Raw genomic sequence first — 16,124 nt, forward strand, 5'->3', positions numbered from 1 at the left:
TTTTATAAAATAATAAGCAAAAACTTTTTTCTATTTTTTTGGATTGCTTCAGGGTTAATAAAATAAAAATATGTTCTTTTTTTAATGCAACATGACCTCAATAAGGGCATTTTCGGCATTAAGAGGGTTTTTGTTAAACGTTTGATTATTTAAAGGGTGAGACCGTTATTTGAAAAAATTACAGGGATTGATTGGTAATATGATCAAACCTCAGGGGAGGTAAATGTAATTAACCCTTAAATTTAAGACATGCTTTCCAATTTTACCATTTGAAAAAATAATTTTTTAAAATCATAATGCACATTTATTAAGAAAATATTTTGAATTCAAATGATACATATGTAAATTTACAAATGTCATCTCATCTAAACATAATGATTACCATGTGTTCGTGAAAAATTAGATTCCCAAAAAATGACTCTAATATTAAGACGGAAAGAGTATTTTGGTTGTGTTTGGATTGTATTTTTTAATATTTTTTATAGAAAAAATACTGTAACGATTTGATATATGTGAAGTAAAAAGGTGATTGGAAAATGTGTTCACGAAAAACATAGTAATTTTTTTTAAGAAAATGGCTGTCCAAAATTACGAGTTGCTTTCACATCAGGTATAAATTTGATAATTGATTGAAAATTGCTATGAGAATTTGGGTACAAGTTAAGACAATTTTGCATACTTTATGTGGTTGGAAAGGTATTTTACACAAATTATTCATGATGTGATGCACAAGTATCAATTATTCATAATTAGTACTTGTTAAAAGGTTTATAAACCATGAGATTTTCATCTCAACTCCCAAACTCTCAACCTCTCCCCTTCCCTTTTATAAGGGTTAGGAGTTTTTTTTTTTGAATAAAAAAATCTTAGCAAACCAATATCAACAAACTTAATTTAGGTCCTGTTTGATAGCACAATTCAATAATTATACTTAATGGGTTTAGATTTTAATATATTCAGATGCGTTTGATAAACTAAAACTAGAACATTCGAATTTATTAAGTAACACTAAATTTTCAGACAAAATTTGCTTAAAAAAATAAGTGATAAGCAATTTACTTACCAGTTAATGTGATATACATATAAATGTATTAAATTTAATACCTCGCAGATAATGGATTCAATTTTCAAATTTTAGTTTTATCGAACGCAACTTTAGTCTCTAAGGAAATTCATAAAGTAATCATTTGTCATATTTTCTTTTGAAAAATTTTGTAATTCTAGTCCCCAATATATAGTCTTTGTGCGATTGTAGTCCTTGCAATTTTGGTAAAATTAACTTTGGGCCTCATTGTGTATCACATGTGCAGTGTTAGTCTCTAAAATTTTGGCAAGAGCAAATCTGATTCCCAATGTTATTAATATGAAGCAAATTTAAGATAATTATTGTAATTTTCCAAATATTGATAGATACAGTCACATGCATTCATATTTTTGTTGAATTAAACTTCTAAAAGAACTAAAGAAGAAACATAATAGCAAGTAATCTTTGATAATAAGAATAATGACTTACATGATGACATGTTAGTAACTAATAATCAAGAAGTTACGAAACAAAAACGTTTCTTAATCTATACGAAAAATTAAGTAGTTCGATTTTTTATCGAGGGACAATAAAGATAGAGAGCAAAAATAAGTTTTGGATTTTTTTGACTAGTTTTAGTTTAGAAATTACATTCTTTTTACTAGTTGATTATTTAGCACATAAGCTATTACTTATTAATTTTGTTGTTTAAAGTTAGCTATTATTTTAGTTTCTTTAAAAAAATTTTAAATTTAATTTTGACGTATACATAACCAAACTTGACTAAATTCTATCAGTAAATTGAAAAAAATTATTTAAATGCCCTAAATTTGCTTTAAATTGGATACATTAGGACCATATTTGTTCTTGCCAAAATTTTAGAAACCAAAATTACACACGTGCTAAAGATTAAGAACCAAATTTATTTTTGTCAAAACTTGAAGAACTAAAACTGCACAGTAACTAGACAAATTAAAATTGAATTTTTTCCTCTCTCTCTATCTATTTATTAATATATATATATATATATATATATACACGCGCGCGCGCGCGAGAGTCGTCCAGTTTGAGATCGAAATGGAGCAAAACTTTAAAGTGCAAATCATTCATTAGTTTGGTCGATTACAAGAATACAGGACGAGATGGGAGGTTTTCGCAACGGATCTTCTGTACCACACCCTGTCTCACTTCCTGTCCCACTCCTTATAATCTTGCCAAGTGTCCCTTAATAAATCAAATCCTCAAACAACCCAACTCGAACCATGTTAAATTGATTAATCGATTAACCGGATAGAAAACTTAATCTCTTTAACCAAAACCAAATAAAATAAAAACTCTTTAACCAAAATCACAATTTATCAAATTAAAAAACCCTAAAACCCAAACAACCTCTGTCCTCTCTTCGTTATCTTCACCATTCAAGCAGACAACTTGATGATCCGTTGCACAATTTAACATGCATCACTGACGCCCACAAACATTCCCGCACTAGACTATCTTTCTACCCCTTTCACACACACAAATTTTGCAGACTAAAATCTAGCAGGGAAATTCAAGATTTCTGAGAGGAACCCAAGTTTTAGTTTCCTTTTTCCTTGCTGGGTTTCTTCGAGGAACCCTCTTTGCCTCCTTTTCTCTGTTTTGCCAACTTTGGGGGTTTCAAGTATTCAAGAACCACGATTTGAAAGCCAGAAAGAAGTAATATCATCAGGCTTCTCCGGCAGAAAGGTACTGAGGCTTGAACTGAGTGTACATATAATCCTAGTGAAGTTATAGCTAGCTTGATCATTTTGTACACCAGCAGCTTGACAAAATGCCTCCGAGAAGCTGAACCTGTAGTTTCTGAATGTAGGTTATACGGCTCAATCAGTTATCCACAACTAGTCTTTGAAAACTTGCATGCTGAAATGACGAAATGCTCTATTTTATTTTATTTTTTTTGCAATAAAAATTCCTCTAGTTCTTTGCTAGAACCTAGGAATTGTAGTTTAAAGATTACTAATTTGCTAAGATATGAGGGTTCCTTTTTGTAGCTTTCTGTCTTATATGGTAGCTTAATTTTTGTCATGTATCTAATTCCAGAAATTTCTTTTTCCTCTTGTAGGAAGAGTCGAAATCAGAAGTTTTCTGATGGCTGCAAATAAGCCTCGAACGAATAGTTTCTCTCGGAATGTTGCAGTTTCCTTGCTGGGTTTCTTCTTAGCTCTTTCTTCTTGTAGAAAAATATTTGGTTTTAGTGTAAATTTGCACCGGGTAATGGGTTTTTCCGCTTCCAAAGTTTTGTTTTTGGATGCAAAGTTAATTTAGCTTCTGTTGTTTGGTCAAAGCTCATCAGATTTTGTGCTCTCAATGGGCAATTGGACGAAGCTCATCACCTGTTCGATCAAATGCCTAAAAGGAAGATGAACCAAACTGTTCTAGAAAAGTTAGGTAAAAGTCTTGTAGTTTGGATATGCAAATGCTTAATTAAGTTCTTGATAGATGCTGATTGCTTAGTTGCCCTTTCTCCTCTTTTAAACCAAGTCTAAACTCATTTAGATTATTCTATTCTTGTTCTTGAATATTTCAGCCAATGAATAAATTACTGATATTGGAAAAAAAAAAGAAAAACATTTTCATTTCTTGAATTTGTTCTGCGTTGTGGAAAGTCGTTAGATTGGTTTTGGAGAAACCAAGAAAGATTCGTGTTAATGCATCTTTCACTATGGAAGCCTATATCATTCTCGTGCAACCTTGATGATGGGCAAGAAGAGCAGGAGAGGAAAAGGTTCTTGAGTTGGATGGCTGAATGTTGACTATGTCTGACCATGAGAGCCAGTCTGTGAGCTGGATGGCTGAATGTGCTAAAGAGAAGGGTGCAAAGGTGTACAGGGCCTGGTTTATGGACATATACTGATATACATGGTACAACATCAGCAGCAAGGGAGGCTACCTTTTGATATCTTCTTTTGAATTTCAATAGTTTCTTTCAAACATTATGGGAAAAAGTCCAAAGGCTCTCTTACTTTGGCACAAATCAAATACAGCAACTGTAGTCACAGTACTTCGGCACTCTTATTCCCTGCTGTGATGAGATGATGGAGCTGGTTCAAGTCATTTGCATATGTTTACATCTCCAGATGTCAAAGTTCTGTCTGTGTCTGTCAAAGGCCAACTAGATCAGAGTGGAATTGGAAAAGAATCAGAGACGGAGGACAATCCTTGTGCAGTGTTCCTCATGTCAATTGCTTCACATGGCCACGAAATACTAATTCTCCAAAGAATCAAATGGAAGCTCAGATGCAATAAACGGATTCTCTACCACGGAACAAAGGCTGCACAACAGAAATTTGATTTTTACATTCTTTGAGTCTTTTATTAACTGATTTGCTGATTAGTGGTTTTACTCATTTACCAACTGTATACATCTTAAATCTAAAATGATAAGTTCATATGGTATTCTTTTGCATTATCATCTTCCCACCTGTCTATTTTACAGCACTGATGTACCCGAAAACATGAAAAATGTGCAAGTAAACACATTGGTAAACAACGGTCTAGCGGATCAAGCTTTAGCACACTTCTCAATTTGAATTGGTATAATGAGCAATGTAAATGATCATCTGTTTCATGAGTTGACAGAGAGAACTAGAAGAAAACACCATCAAAAACGCTTTCTTGTATGCATCAAGAATCCAGAGCACTTCATACCTGAGATTTATTTTCCTTAGTCTTGAGTATTTTTCAATCTTCTATACCAACAAGTATCAGGTATATCTGGTGCTGAATGTATAAGCATCACTACAGAAACTTTATGCTATTCAAATCCATTAACAAATAGAAACGCAATCTCTTAACTTGTTGCATCAACTAGTATATCTCCTCTTCTACAGTTTAGTCAAAAGAACGTTTATTAACACAAACTTAAACAAAAATATCAAAATCAATTGAAGTATAAGCACAAAGTATTATTCCATTGAAAGGCCTAACTAATCTATGAACGCAATCCCACAGTCTTGTCCTCCATTTCTTCAGAAGCATCTTTATTCAATTTTCTCATTTTCAATTTCATCTTTAGCAACTTGTTGATCAGTATCATCATTATTTTGAAGTTCTTGTGCCTACAAAAACAAATGCTAAGTCAGCAAATATATTGAATTATAATTGTAAATTATCAAACTAATATATATAAGATTAAATAATTAATCAAGATTTTTTCTTACTTGGACAAAACTTATTGATGCATGTTGTTGTTGTTATTGAACTTGAAGACATCAAATCATAGCCTTGGTAGAAGTTAGGGTCCAACGTCTGCCGGAAAAATAAGAAATAAAAGACCACACATACAAACAAACAGCTATAAACTTGCAAAACTATAATACTTGGAAAAAATTAAGATAAATAAGAAACAACATGCAACTAATAGTTGACATAATATCTACAAAAAGCATACTATTCACTTACTTGTAATAATTGTGTCATGTTCTTAATATTTTGCCTATTGCAGATGTCTTCTTTTGGAATTTCAAATTCCTGATATAATTAAAGAGAGAAAACCACAAATTAAAAATATCATTGACAAAATATATCTTCAATGTAGTTTTGTCATCTAAAGAATAAAATATTCAAATAAAAGTTTAGAATGAATTACTTCACGAGGTTAGAAGTTATGGCAAGTTACTTTTGGAAGGAAAAAAGAAATGTTTTTTAACAAGCCTGAAGATCATCATGTTCCAGTTTACATTGCTCATGTTTTTATATCCCCCGTCCCCACTCATATAGCTTTACTTTTCCTTCATCACCCACGAGTCAGAGCCAATATTGATAACTTAATCTAAATTTGGTTAACCAATCAACAAAATTATTATTTTCATAGTGGATATTTAATAAGCTAGCTGCTGCATTCTTGTTTTCAAGTCTACAATTTGACGAAGTACTCGTGTTTTTGTTCATATACCTGATGTGCCTTTGTCTAATGAGCACGCCGTGATCTTCAGGCTATATCTCATCTTCGTTTAAAACAATGTTTCCCATGTGCGATGCCAATGCATCTTCCTGCAAACCCTTTTCGGTATGGAAAGGAAGTTCCTCGAAGAAACCCAGCAAGGAAAAAGGAAACTAAAACTTGGGTTCCTCTCAGAAATCTTGAATTTTCCTGCTAGATTTTAGTCTGCAAAATTTGTGTGTGTGAATGGGGTAGAAAGATAGTCTAGTGCGGGAATGTTTGTGGGCGTCAGTGATGCATGTTAAATTGTGCAACGGATCATCAAGTTGTCTGCTTGAATGGTGAAGATAACGAAGAGAGGACAGAGGTTGTTTGGGTTTTAGGGTTTTTTAATTTGATAAATTGTGATTTTGGTTAAAGAGTTTTTATTTTATTTGGTTTTGGTTAAAGAGATTAAGTTTTCTGTCCGGTTAATCGATTAATCAATTTAACATGGTTCGAGTTGGGTTGTTTGAGGGTTTGATTTATTAAGGGACACTTGGCAAGATTATAAGGAGTGGGACAGGAAGTGAGACAGGGTGTGGTACAGAAGATCCGTTGCGGGAAGTTTTCCACATTGAGACCATGGACGGCCAACTTTTACGTGCAGTCAAAAAAGCTGTACGCTACTCATTGCCAGGGGAAAACTGCAGCATCGCAAGCTATCTTGGACGACAAGTCATTGTATATTGTTGGCTACATCATTCTTTATTCATTGGACTCGTACTGTTGTTTATCCTTTCGTCTCTTCTTTCCTGCTGCCTTGAATTTTTTTTTTTTTCTTCGGAATTCCATGTTTCCATTGCAAGCTATCAAGCGAATTAACCCCAAACGAGACAAAAATTTCGAACCACCGGGTAAAAACCAGACCAGCAACTTTAAAGGCAAATTAAAAGTGCAGAGCCCCACCATCACAAAATGGTCAATCCGAATCCAGAAACGGATGTTTGGCGGATGTATCCTATATATCCTGGAAACGAAATTCGCATGCTCTGTCATTGCCAGAAACGATCTCGAGTACCTCCTATTACGCGTCCATATCAGACCACTGCTACGCCGCCACGTTGCGAGGCAAAGATGCTCCCGGAGGCGTATTTAATCCGTTGGGCGTCGCTTTCAAGTTTCAATAAAGCAGACAATTTCTGGAGCGACAGGTCGGCGGCTGCCGGCGGGTGGCGGTCTGCTCGGCCCTGGGGTTCGCAGCAGCTGTTGCCACTTGCCTGTTGTCCGCAGGTCCATCTCAGCTCTGTTGGCTTGGAGGTTTACTTTTAACCGGTCCGTCCTCTTTCTTTTTTTTTTTTTTTTTTCCAACTACGGCGCCTTGGCAGGGGAAAAAAAGAGTAGTATCTTTTGTACTGGCAGCTATGAGAGTTTTTAATAATGCAGCGTTGGAACTGTGAAGCTCTGCAGAATTTTATCTAAAGAATATCTCCCTACCAAGCAGAGTGAGTAGTAAAGAATAGAAATAGGCCATTGGATATTTCGGCGTAATGATTTGCGGTGGAGTAAAAGGGTTGATCATTGGCTTTGGATTTGGATGGATTCCGACATGTTTGATTCTCGCTATAGATAATTATATTATTATATGATAATGCACCTCTTTTTTCTTTTTTTTTTTTTCTCCTCTATTTTCAAAAAGCCACTTCTGCCATTGCACCAATCTGTTGACGTCTTTTCGGATTTACTATGATGCTGATAACTCATAAGATGGAAGGAATAATTTCAGAAACCTCCCCTGAAGTTTCTGATAATTTTATTGAACTCTCCTGAAGTCTGAAAAATTACACATACCTCCATTGTCATTTAAAATAATAATTTTACCCTTAAATGTTTTAATAAAATTCCCTTATTTGACGTACTTATACTTAGAATGAGTTTTAAAATTATGCTTTCATTATTTTTTCTTTTTATTCCTTTTTAAAAAATTTTCGCCAATAAAACTGTAGAGCTACCACTATTGCCTATAGTTTTTATTATGACCAAATGTCAAACTAGTGATTTTTTTGACGAGTTAATTTTATATATAATCCAATGTTTTTACCGATCTCTGTTTTCTATTTTTTGGTATTAAAATTAACAATAAATTTAAAAAATGGCCCAAAAGCACTACTAAATTATGATAATTCCGTTACTCCAAAAACTCATAAGTTCTAAATGAATTATTTCAATGTTTTCTTTTCTATCTTATAAATTTAAATCTATAATAAAATACCATAAAAAATATCATATTATAGTAATAAAATAATTATTATAATTGTTTATCAAATAGTAGATATGAGTATGAAAATTTTGGCATCTTTTCCTTACAATTATACTAAATAATATTATAATTGTATAGAAAAATAAATTAAAACTCATTACACAAGGGCATTTTTGGTATTTATTTTAAAAATTTACCAAGTCAATATAATTATTTTAAGGTTTTATTACTAAAACTATTAAATCAAGGGAGACAAGTGTAATTTTTTAAATCTTAGGGGAGCTCAGTGAAATTGTCAGAAACCTCAGGGAGGTTTTCTGAAATTATCCCAAGATGGAAAGCACGCAGGCACAAAGGGATATCAAACAAAGTAGACATAAAACACAGAATTAACTGAGTGGGTGGATCATTGACCTCAAGGTTTGTTGTTACGTTAAGGGTACAAATAATTGAGTGGATTAATGATGGATCACAACAGCAGATTAACAACCCGGTCAAGAAAATGCTATAATCACGATCATAAACCCTGTATAGATGTTCTCCCTGAATTAGAATTCCTCTGTTGTGGAAAGCAAGTGAATGCATATCGCTTTTTTGGGGGAAATCACTTGAGTGTGCCATTGTTTTCACTGAAACATGCAAAAAGCTTTTGATGAACTCTCTGTCGTACATACAAATTTAGCAGCACTGCTACTACAACAAAGTAGGATCGAGAAAGAAAAGCAGGCATCTCCATGCAGGCAGGTAAAAGTAAAACCTAAACCGTGATTCAACATGTACTGTCGTGTTTACTTTCTGCCTGCTTTACCCTCTCTGTGGCCTCTACTCGAAGCTATGCACCACAAACAAGAGATGGCAGAGGGGCCTAATGGTCGGGGTTTACTGTAAAGCAAAATCTCTGAAACATTTTTGTCCTCTGATTTTCTCTATCATCTTTCAAGACAGACATGCTCTTTTATTAACATTCCCACTTCAACTCTCATTTGCTACACGCCCTGCCTGCACAAGACAATTACTTCGACCCTCTCCTCAGTCCTCTCTTCTCCAACAACACACCCTCTCCAGTCTCGTCTTCTTGAAAGTTAAAACTTGGAACCCACCCAATTTCTTCTTTACACTCTTCATCACTTCAAACTCCGGCTGAAAACAAAGACCCCAAAGGACTAACCAATGGCACCAAAACTGTCCCCACATACTGTTCTGGCATTCTGCTTCGTTCTGATGCCCAGTTTTGTCGTTTCACAACAACCGCTCAACTCAGCCGAACAAGAAGCCGTATACCAGGTCCTCCATTCCATCAACCCGGAGGTTCCCTGGCGCTCTCTCTTCCCCGACGATTTATGCTCCTCCGCTCCACACGGAGTCGTTTGCGACTTCTTCGATGATAATGCCACCGTTTCTTCACATATCACAGAGCTAAGTTTCGGCTACGTCTCCGACTACTCTCCTAACCCACCATGCACGCCCGACTCAACTCTCAATGCGTCTCTTTTCTCACCCTTCACTCACCTAAGAAAACTCTTTTTCTATAAATGCCTCACTGAAACCAGTGTTCCTTTGCCTGATTTTTCCTCTCTCGGGCCTTCTCTGGAAGAACTTGTGTTCGTTGAAAACCCTTCTCTTCTTGGGTCTCTCAGCGGAAGAATGAGTACCTTAACGAGCTTGAGGAGGCTAGTTCTGACCGGGACAAATGTATCTGGAAACATCCCTGATGGGTTTGGAAATTTGATCAACCTCGAGCAGCTCACGCTGTCGAGAAACAACTTCTCCGGCGAGATTTCTCTAAATTTTGAGAAGTTGAAAAAACTGAAAGTTCTTGATTTGAGTCAAAACAGGTTTCGGGGGAATGTTCCCCGATCATTGGGGAATGGATCGATTGAACTGTTGAAGCTTGACTTGAGCTTTAATGCGTTTTCCGGAAAAATCCCAGATAATTTGAAAAGTTTGAAGAATTTGGAGTTTCTGGATCTGAGTTACAATCGATTTGGCAATTTCGGGCTGCCGTTATTTTTGGGAGAGATGCCCAGCTTGAAGGAAGTGTACTTGAGCGGGAATCTGCTCGGTGGGAGGATCCCGGAGATGTGGGAAAACCTGAGGAGTATTTTGGGAATGGGATTATCCGGCAATGGTCTTGTCGGGAATATTCCAGCTTCGATGGGGGTAAACTTGAGAAACCTGTGTTACCTGGGGCTTGACAATAACAAGCTGGAAGGGACGGTGCCTGAGGAGTTTGGGTTATTGGAATCTGTGAGGGAGCTAAATTTGGAGAACAACTATTTGAGTGGTAAAGTCCCATTTTCTACGAAGTTTCTGGCTAAAATCGGGGATAAGTTGAAGTTGGACGGCAATCCTGAACTCTGTGCTGATGAGGAGTTGAGGTCTGCTAAAGTTGGTTCTAGCCTGGGAAAATTAAAGCCATGCAACGAGCCATATATTCCCACATATGCCCTTCTGCATGGGGATTCTCCACACCAGTCTTCTGCATCTTGTCTGTCGATGCTCAGCGGATTTGTGTTTCTACTTTGGTTATACATGGACATACATTTGACTGTCAGCTGAACAAAGACCGTAGTTCCAACAGCACACAAATTATTATAGCACTAATGACTTTGTTCATATGAAACTTTTTGGGCTTCAAGTTAGTTTTTTTTTTTTCTAAACTTTTTTTTTTGGGGGGTAATACTACTGTTATTAGTTTTCTTCTACTGCCATATGATGTGGTCTACATTTCTTAAGATGCAGAATATTGTAATTCGAGGTTTAACTTTGGTTATTTCTGCTATTTTGATATATCTCTATTTTAGCGACCAAAGCTATGGTTGCTTTTCTTGTTATGGATACATTATCTAATCTTTGAAGTCTGCAGCAGATGAACTGGGATCTTGTATACTATTGGTGATTCTGATCATTTTTAGTGCATCAATGATCATTATCAGCTCTGAGGATGCATATTTTTGTTGACAAGAGCTAATCATTAGGGATCTACCGGCTCTGGGCCACGCCATTTTAATCAAAATATAGGGTAGCCGCGTTTAGACTTGCACAGGTACACCACACAGGATGAGGATGATAGCTGCAGATTGTACATGGTCGTAATATTGGCTTCTGGTGCTATAGCTAAAATGAACTCCAGGGCTTCACAAAATCCAGAACTCTACAATAATTGACATACAACTTTCGTCCATACTATGAATCTATGAATATAAAGGAAAATTTTGTTTAAATTGAGCAACTCTCTAGCTACCAAATCTTAAACCAAAAAGGGACAAAAAAGAATAGTCATTATTCCAATTGTCTAAAATATGCCACTACTTTCCTTCTCTCCCTCTTCTATACGAGGTTTCAAATTTGAGGTTTGAGAAAGCTCATCTTTTCTTGAGTTCATAGCCTCCGAGTTATTCCCAGCATCCGAAACAGGAGATGTACATGTGCCAGAAGTGTTGCCCCTGTTCCTTGATCTTACGGAACCGGAGGATCCGCCGCTGATAGATTCCTTTGACTTCTTTCTTCTTGATTTTTTTGGGATGTCTGGAAGGTTTGAGGGAGACTCAGAACCAAGGCCTGAATCCTGGGTCTGCCGGTTTTTAACACTGTCAGATGAGTCCTTTGAGTGATGCTTTCTTGAATGCCTGGATTTTTCTTTCTTTGGGGAGTCAGATGAATTTTCTGTTGATGATTGGCGTCGAGATGATCTTGGCGCTTCAGATTGGTCTTTGGCTGAAGAGCTTTTACCTCGGGCATTCTTTCCATCTATAACCATAAACAAGGTTCAGAGAAGTGGAATAGAATTGGTGCAGAACATTTCAAAAAAAAATTTTTGTTTTCAAAAAGGGATCCACTTTTACTCGATTTCGACCTCGCAAATCATTAAAAAAAAAAAAGAAAAGAAAAATCTTGGACTGGGATCCCGCAAATCATTTCTGCTTGATCCTTCTGGTTCAAAGATAAAATAATTCGAGAACATGAACACAAAATTTGGAGCTAATTTTTCGAAGCTGCGACAGTTGCCAGCCCAGTTTTGTAAAATTGAAAATGATTTCAACGAGGAGGGGAATAAATAAAAATACAGGAGAGAGGGAACATGACAGACCTTCAGAAACCCATTTAATTTCCGGGTTCTCTTTGGGGTCTCCAGGAATAGCTAAAGGTGCTGATTGAAATCCGGTTGGTGATTTAAATTCTTTCATCTGCACAACATTACAATTTAGAGGAGGTCATATGAACATTTGTTGAAAGGAATGTACATTACTCTTTGCTTGTATGGCACACATTAATTGGCTGACAAGTTCCTTGGCATTAAACTCCCCACCAAACTTTCCTCCAGTATTCATGTCTTAGGGATCCTAAGTTGATGCTCCGAGGACACAAACAAGATGAAAAGATTCCGAAGTGTAATGCTAAAACATCGGATCCGCCTCTACACTGTACAATAAATATTAACATCTAGGAAAATACAATGGAAATGTTCCTTTGGGAGGGAAGAAAAGAAAAGAACAAGTGATTTTGAGAGCCTGAGTTTTTCTACTGCATGATAGGACTTCAATCACCGGACCTGGAAACTCAATAATGGTTTCTCCACATCTAATATCACCAAAATTATGGAAAGGGAATGACAAGAAAAGAAGGATATTGATGTGATAGAAATATATTAATACCCAGCTAGGTGAATCAACTGATGGCCCATCCCACCCAATATGAGCAACGTGCTTTACATCTGTGGGGAAACCAATTTGCATGTCTGGTTCTTTATCTTCATCTGCATTACAATTATTGAAACCATTTCAGCATTTCATTGCAGCTTTCAATATGAGAGGGATTAAGAAACAGAACTCACCAAAAATCTGGGATATGTATCTAAGGCCCTTGAGCAGGCCTTTCATCTTTGTGGTCATCCCTGCTCCGCTTTATAAATTTAAGAAACAATATGACATTTCCTTTGAATCACAAGGAAAGTCAATGCACTGCCATGGACTCATCAATCCATAGCAAGGCCAGGACCTGAGAGCTTTTCTCTCTCTCTCTCTCTCTCTCTCTAAAGATTGGAAGGAGACAAAAGTTCTACCAATGGCAGGGGAAGAATTTGGTGTTTCAGCAGTTTTGTATATTGCGTGCTTAATGAGGAGTGAATGGTGAGAAAAGCTTAAACTACCCCAAGCAAAATGCTGTTAAAAGCAAATCTCTCGTTGACTCAATGGCAATGCATGCTTCGTTCTAACATCCGCTAATCAAAACCAGACGCTATTCGAAATTGTAGGAGCCACTATCAGACTTCCTTGCATATCTGAATTTTTTAAAGCTAATTGACATGTACGAGCCATTTGCTAAAAATAAAATAGTTCTAAAAAATATCCTTGCAAAATAAACTACAGCATGTAAGCTCCTATTCTTTGGTCATGGGAAAGCGGACGATATGCCACCAGGCAGACGCTGCTCTCTGAAAGTGGAATTTGCTTTTACCGCAACAAAATTGTTTTGTTTACGACCTTTTTCGGCCAGAAGAGACCTTGTCATCCTCTCCACCAAGCTGGCGTGGCCGCCTGCTCAATTCAACAAATGCATCCCAACAATACGGGGGAAAAAAAAAGAATTTCACATGTGATATTTACCAAATTTGATATTTTAAGGTCTGTAATTTGTTTAAAAAAATGAAATCAAGAAATATACTCGTTAGCAGCCCAAAACTGGGTTGACATTGAAAGGATGAATTTGTCATGTTCAAATATAATTACTCTACTACTAAAAATACAAGCGTGGTATCACTAGCCACCGAATTTTGCTTCCGAAACATTAAGGGGGCGCTTGGTTCAAGCTTAGGAATTAGAATTGTAATTGGAATCATACACTCTGGTTTTGGAATTAAAACTTTTCATTCCAATATCTTGCTTGGTTCACACATTGGAATTAGCATTATTCCAATTTCTGATGCTTGGTTTGATGAGTGTTTCGAAATTAAATGCAATTAAATTCCAACTTTACCCCTGATATAAGAATTCTTCTAAAACAAAAGAATTACACATACGACAAATTAACATTTTCATAATTGTAACTACAATAGTTATTAACTTTTTGATAAAACATAAGAAAATCATAAATAATAAAAAAATTAATACCAGAAAATAAATATAGTGGCTGCATTAATAAGGAGTAAATTTTCAAAAAAAAAGGAGTTTTTAAACAATCACCCAAAAGGTGACGATTTTTGAGTCTCTTCCCAAAGGGTGAAAAATGCATCCAAGGAATGTGTTCTTCCAAATAAAAACGCAACTTTCAAATACGTTATTTTATGTTTTGGAAATTTGTTTAAATATGAAAAATTGGTTAAATAGCCCATAAGATACCAGCTCTTTATGGGAAACTGGCAGGTTTTGTACCAACTTTATGGAAAAAATTGATTAAATAGTGCCCAAAGGAAAACTAGTATGTTTTGTATTTAACATAAATTAAATACGTGAAAGTTAAAAAAAAAAAAAATTGCCCATAAGATACCAGTTCTTTAAGGGAAACTGGCAGGTTTTGTATTATGTTTTGTACCAACTCTTTATGGAAAAAATTGATTAAATAGCGCCCAAAGGAAAACTAGTATGTTTTGTATTTAACATAAATTAAATATGTGAAAGTTAAAAAAAAAAAAAGAAATTACTCATAAGATACCAGCTCTTTATGGGAAATTAGCAGGTTTTGTATTTAATACGCTATTTAACCAATTTTTTATATTTAAACAAATTTACGAAAATTAAAATAACGTATTTGAAAGTTGCATTTTTATTTGGAAGAACGCATTTCTTGAATGTGTTTTTCACCATTTGGGAAGAGACTAAAAAATTGCCAGTCTTTAGGAAGTTAGTTTAAAAACTCTTTGTTTTTGGAAATTTACTCCATTAACAAGTCGTTTGTGGTTCCTACATTAGATAATGATATGAAATAGATCTCTCCTTACATATATGAACAAAAGAAGGAGACTCAAATCACAAAAGCTAACCATACCAAATACAAATCAATTGTCTAATCCAGTCGAGAGTGCCACTCAATGTCCACAATCTCCAAAAGACTAATCATATAACCATCTAACAATCACCATAACAAAAAGAAATTGCCATCAAATCATCACTTTCCAGCTAACAATAATTTTACTTCAGCGAGTAGATGGAGGATAAAGGAGGTTAATTACATATTGTCGTTTCATTTCTGCAGGAAGATTGTAGAACACATGAAGCTTGGAAATCTGCTCCGAAAGTATGTCAGCTGCATTCATTACATCTCCACTCGGTAAAGCAAGTTTCATTAACTCAGCAACAACTTGATCTCTTCTATCGGAGACCAATTGCTCACGTTTATCCTCATTTGACATGGCTGCTGCCATAGTTGTGAAATTAGCTTGAATTCCCTCCACGAAATCTCCAAATTTGCTGGTGAGAAGTTGCAATGATGCATCAAGATCACCCCTTGTTGTTGATGCAGATTTCATTTTTTTTGACACATTTGCAATGGGAGGGGATTGTTTCTTTTGTTTCTTGGAATTTCTTGTGCTTGTTGAGCTTGGTTGAGTTGATTGCTCCATGGAATTTACTTCATCTTCTTCTACCTTATCATTATTCGAGTTTGACATAGCATCAAGCCCTTCATTTCCTTCCTCCAAATTTTGGACATCTTCCATATCTTGGACAACTTGTGCAAAATCTTCAGCAACATTTCCAGTGGCTCTGTCTCTTCCATATACAATTTCAAGATCTCCTAAATATGGAAATTTGACATCCCAAAGGCCCTTCGCATCCTTATGAGTCTAGAGATAGAATAGAAAGATAAATGATAATCTTAATAAAAAGTTGAAAAAGAACATATCAGAATGTAAAAAGTAATCAATTTCTTACCTTGCACCAATCATCATACCACTGTTTTTCACAAGAAATCTTTTTCTCAGCATCATTCCAACTACAACC

At 35.6% G+C, this 16,124-nt stretch overlaps 2 protein-coding genes and 1 long non-coding RNA gene across 3 annotated transcripts; 2 read left to right on the forward strand and 1 right to left on the reverse strand.

Moving 5' to 3' along the window:
- The first annotated feature begins 2,105 nt into the window (after window positions 1–2,105).
- LOC140037621 (uncharacterized) lies at window positions 2,106–4,472 on the forward strand. Its single transcript, XR_011841560.1, has 2 exons — window positions 2,106–2,752; window positions 3,129–4,472. It is a non-coding gene; the product is annotated as an uncharacterized lncRNA (long non-coding RNA).
- Window positions 4,473–9,252: 4,780 nt separating this feature from the next.
- Window positions 9,253–10,746, forward strand: LOC140006034 (uncharacterized). Its single transcript, XM_072047596.1, has one exon. It carries the CDS (start codon window positions 9,358–9,360, stop codon window positions 10,744–10,746), a length of 1,389 nt encoding a protein of 462 aa, XP_071903697.1. The 5' UTR covers window positions 9,253–9,357.
- A 616-nt stretch (window positions 10,747–11,362) lies between these two features.
- LOC140037622 (uncharacterized) lies at window positions 11,363–13,967 on the reverse strand. The gene is made up of 4 exons (XM_072082213.1): window positions 13,022–13,967; window positions 12,843–12,943; window positions 12,278–12,374; window positions 11,363–11,937 (listed from the first exon to the last, which is right to left on the reverse strand). The coding sequence occupies exons 1-4, from the start codon at window positions 13,077–13,079 to the stop codon at window positions 11,483–11,485; spliced, it is 711 nt and encodes a 236-aa protein (XP_071938314.1). The 5' UTR covers window positions 13,080–13,967; the 3' UTR covers window positions 11,363–11,482.
- Between the last annotated feature and the right edge of the window lie 2,157 nt (window positions 13,968–16,124).

The sequence above is a fragment of the Coffea arabica genome, chromosome 1c (genome assembly GCF_036785885.1).
Source record: "Coffea arabica cultivar ET-39 chromosome 1c, Coffea Arabica ET-39 HiFi, whole genome shotgun sequence".
In the NCBI taxonomy this organism is placed as follows: domain Eukaryota; kingdom Viridiplantae; phylum Streptophyta; class Magnoliopsida; order Gentianales; family Rubiaceae; genus Coffea; species Coffea arabica.

Coding starts and splice junctions, on each gene's coding strand:
- LOC140006034 (XM_072047596.1), top strand. CDS start 9,358: ATGGCACCAAAACTGTCCCCACATACTGTTCTGGCATTCTGCTTCGTT.
- LOC140037622 (XM_072082213.1), bottom strand. CDS start 13,079: ATGACCACAAAGATGAAAGGCCTGCTCAAGGGCCTTAGATACATATCC. Junction 12,375..12,842: donor CAGTTGATTCACCTAGCTGG/GTATTAATATAT, acceptor AATGTTGTGCAG/ATGAAAGAATTTAAATCACC. Junction 11,938..12,277: donor AATTAAATGGGTTTCTGAAG/GTCTGTCATGTT, acceptor TTATGGTTATAG/ATGGAAAGAATGCCCGAGGT.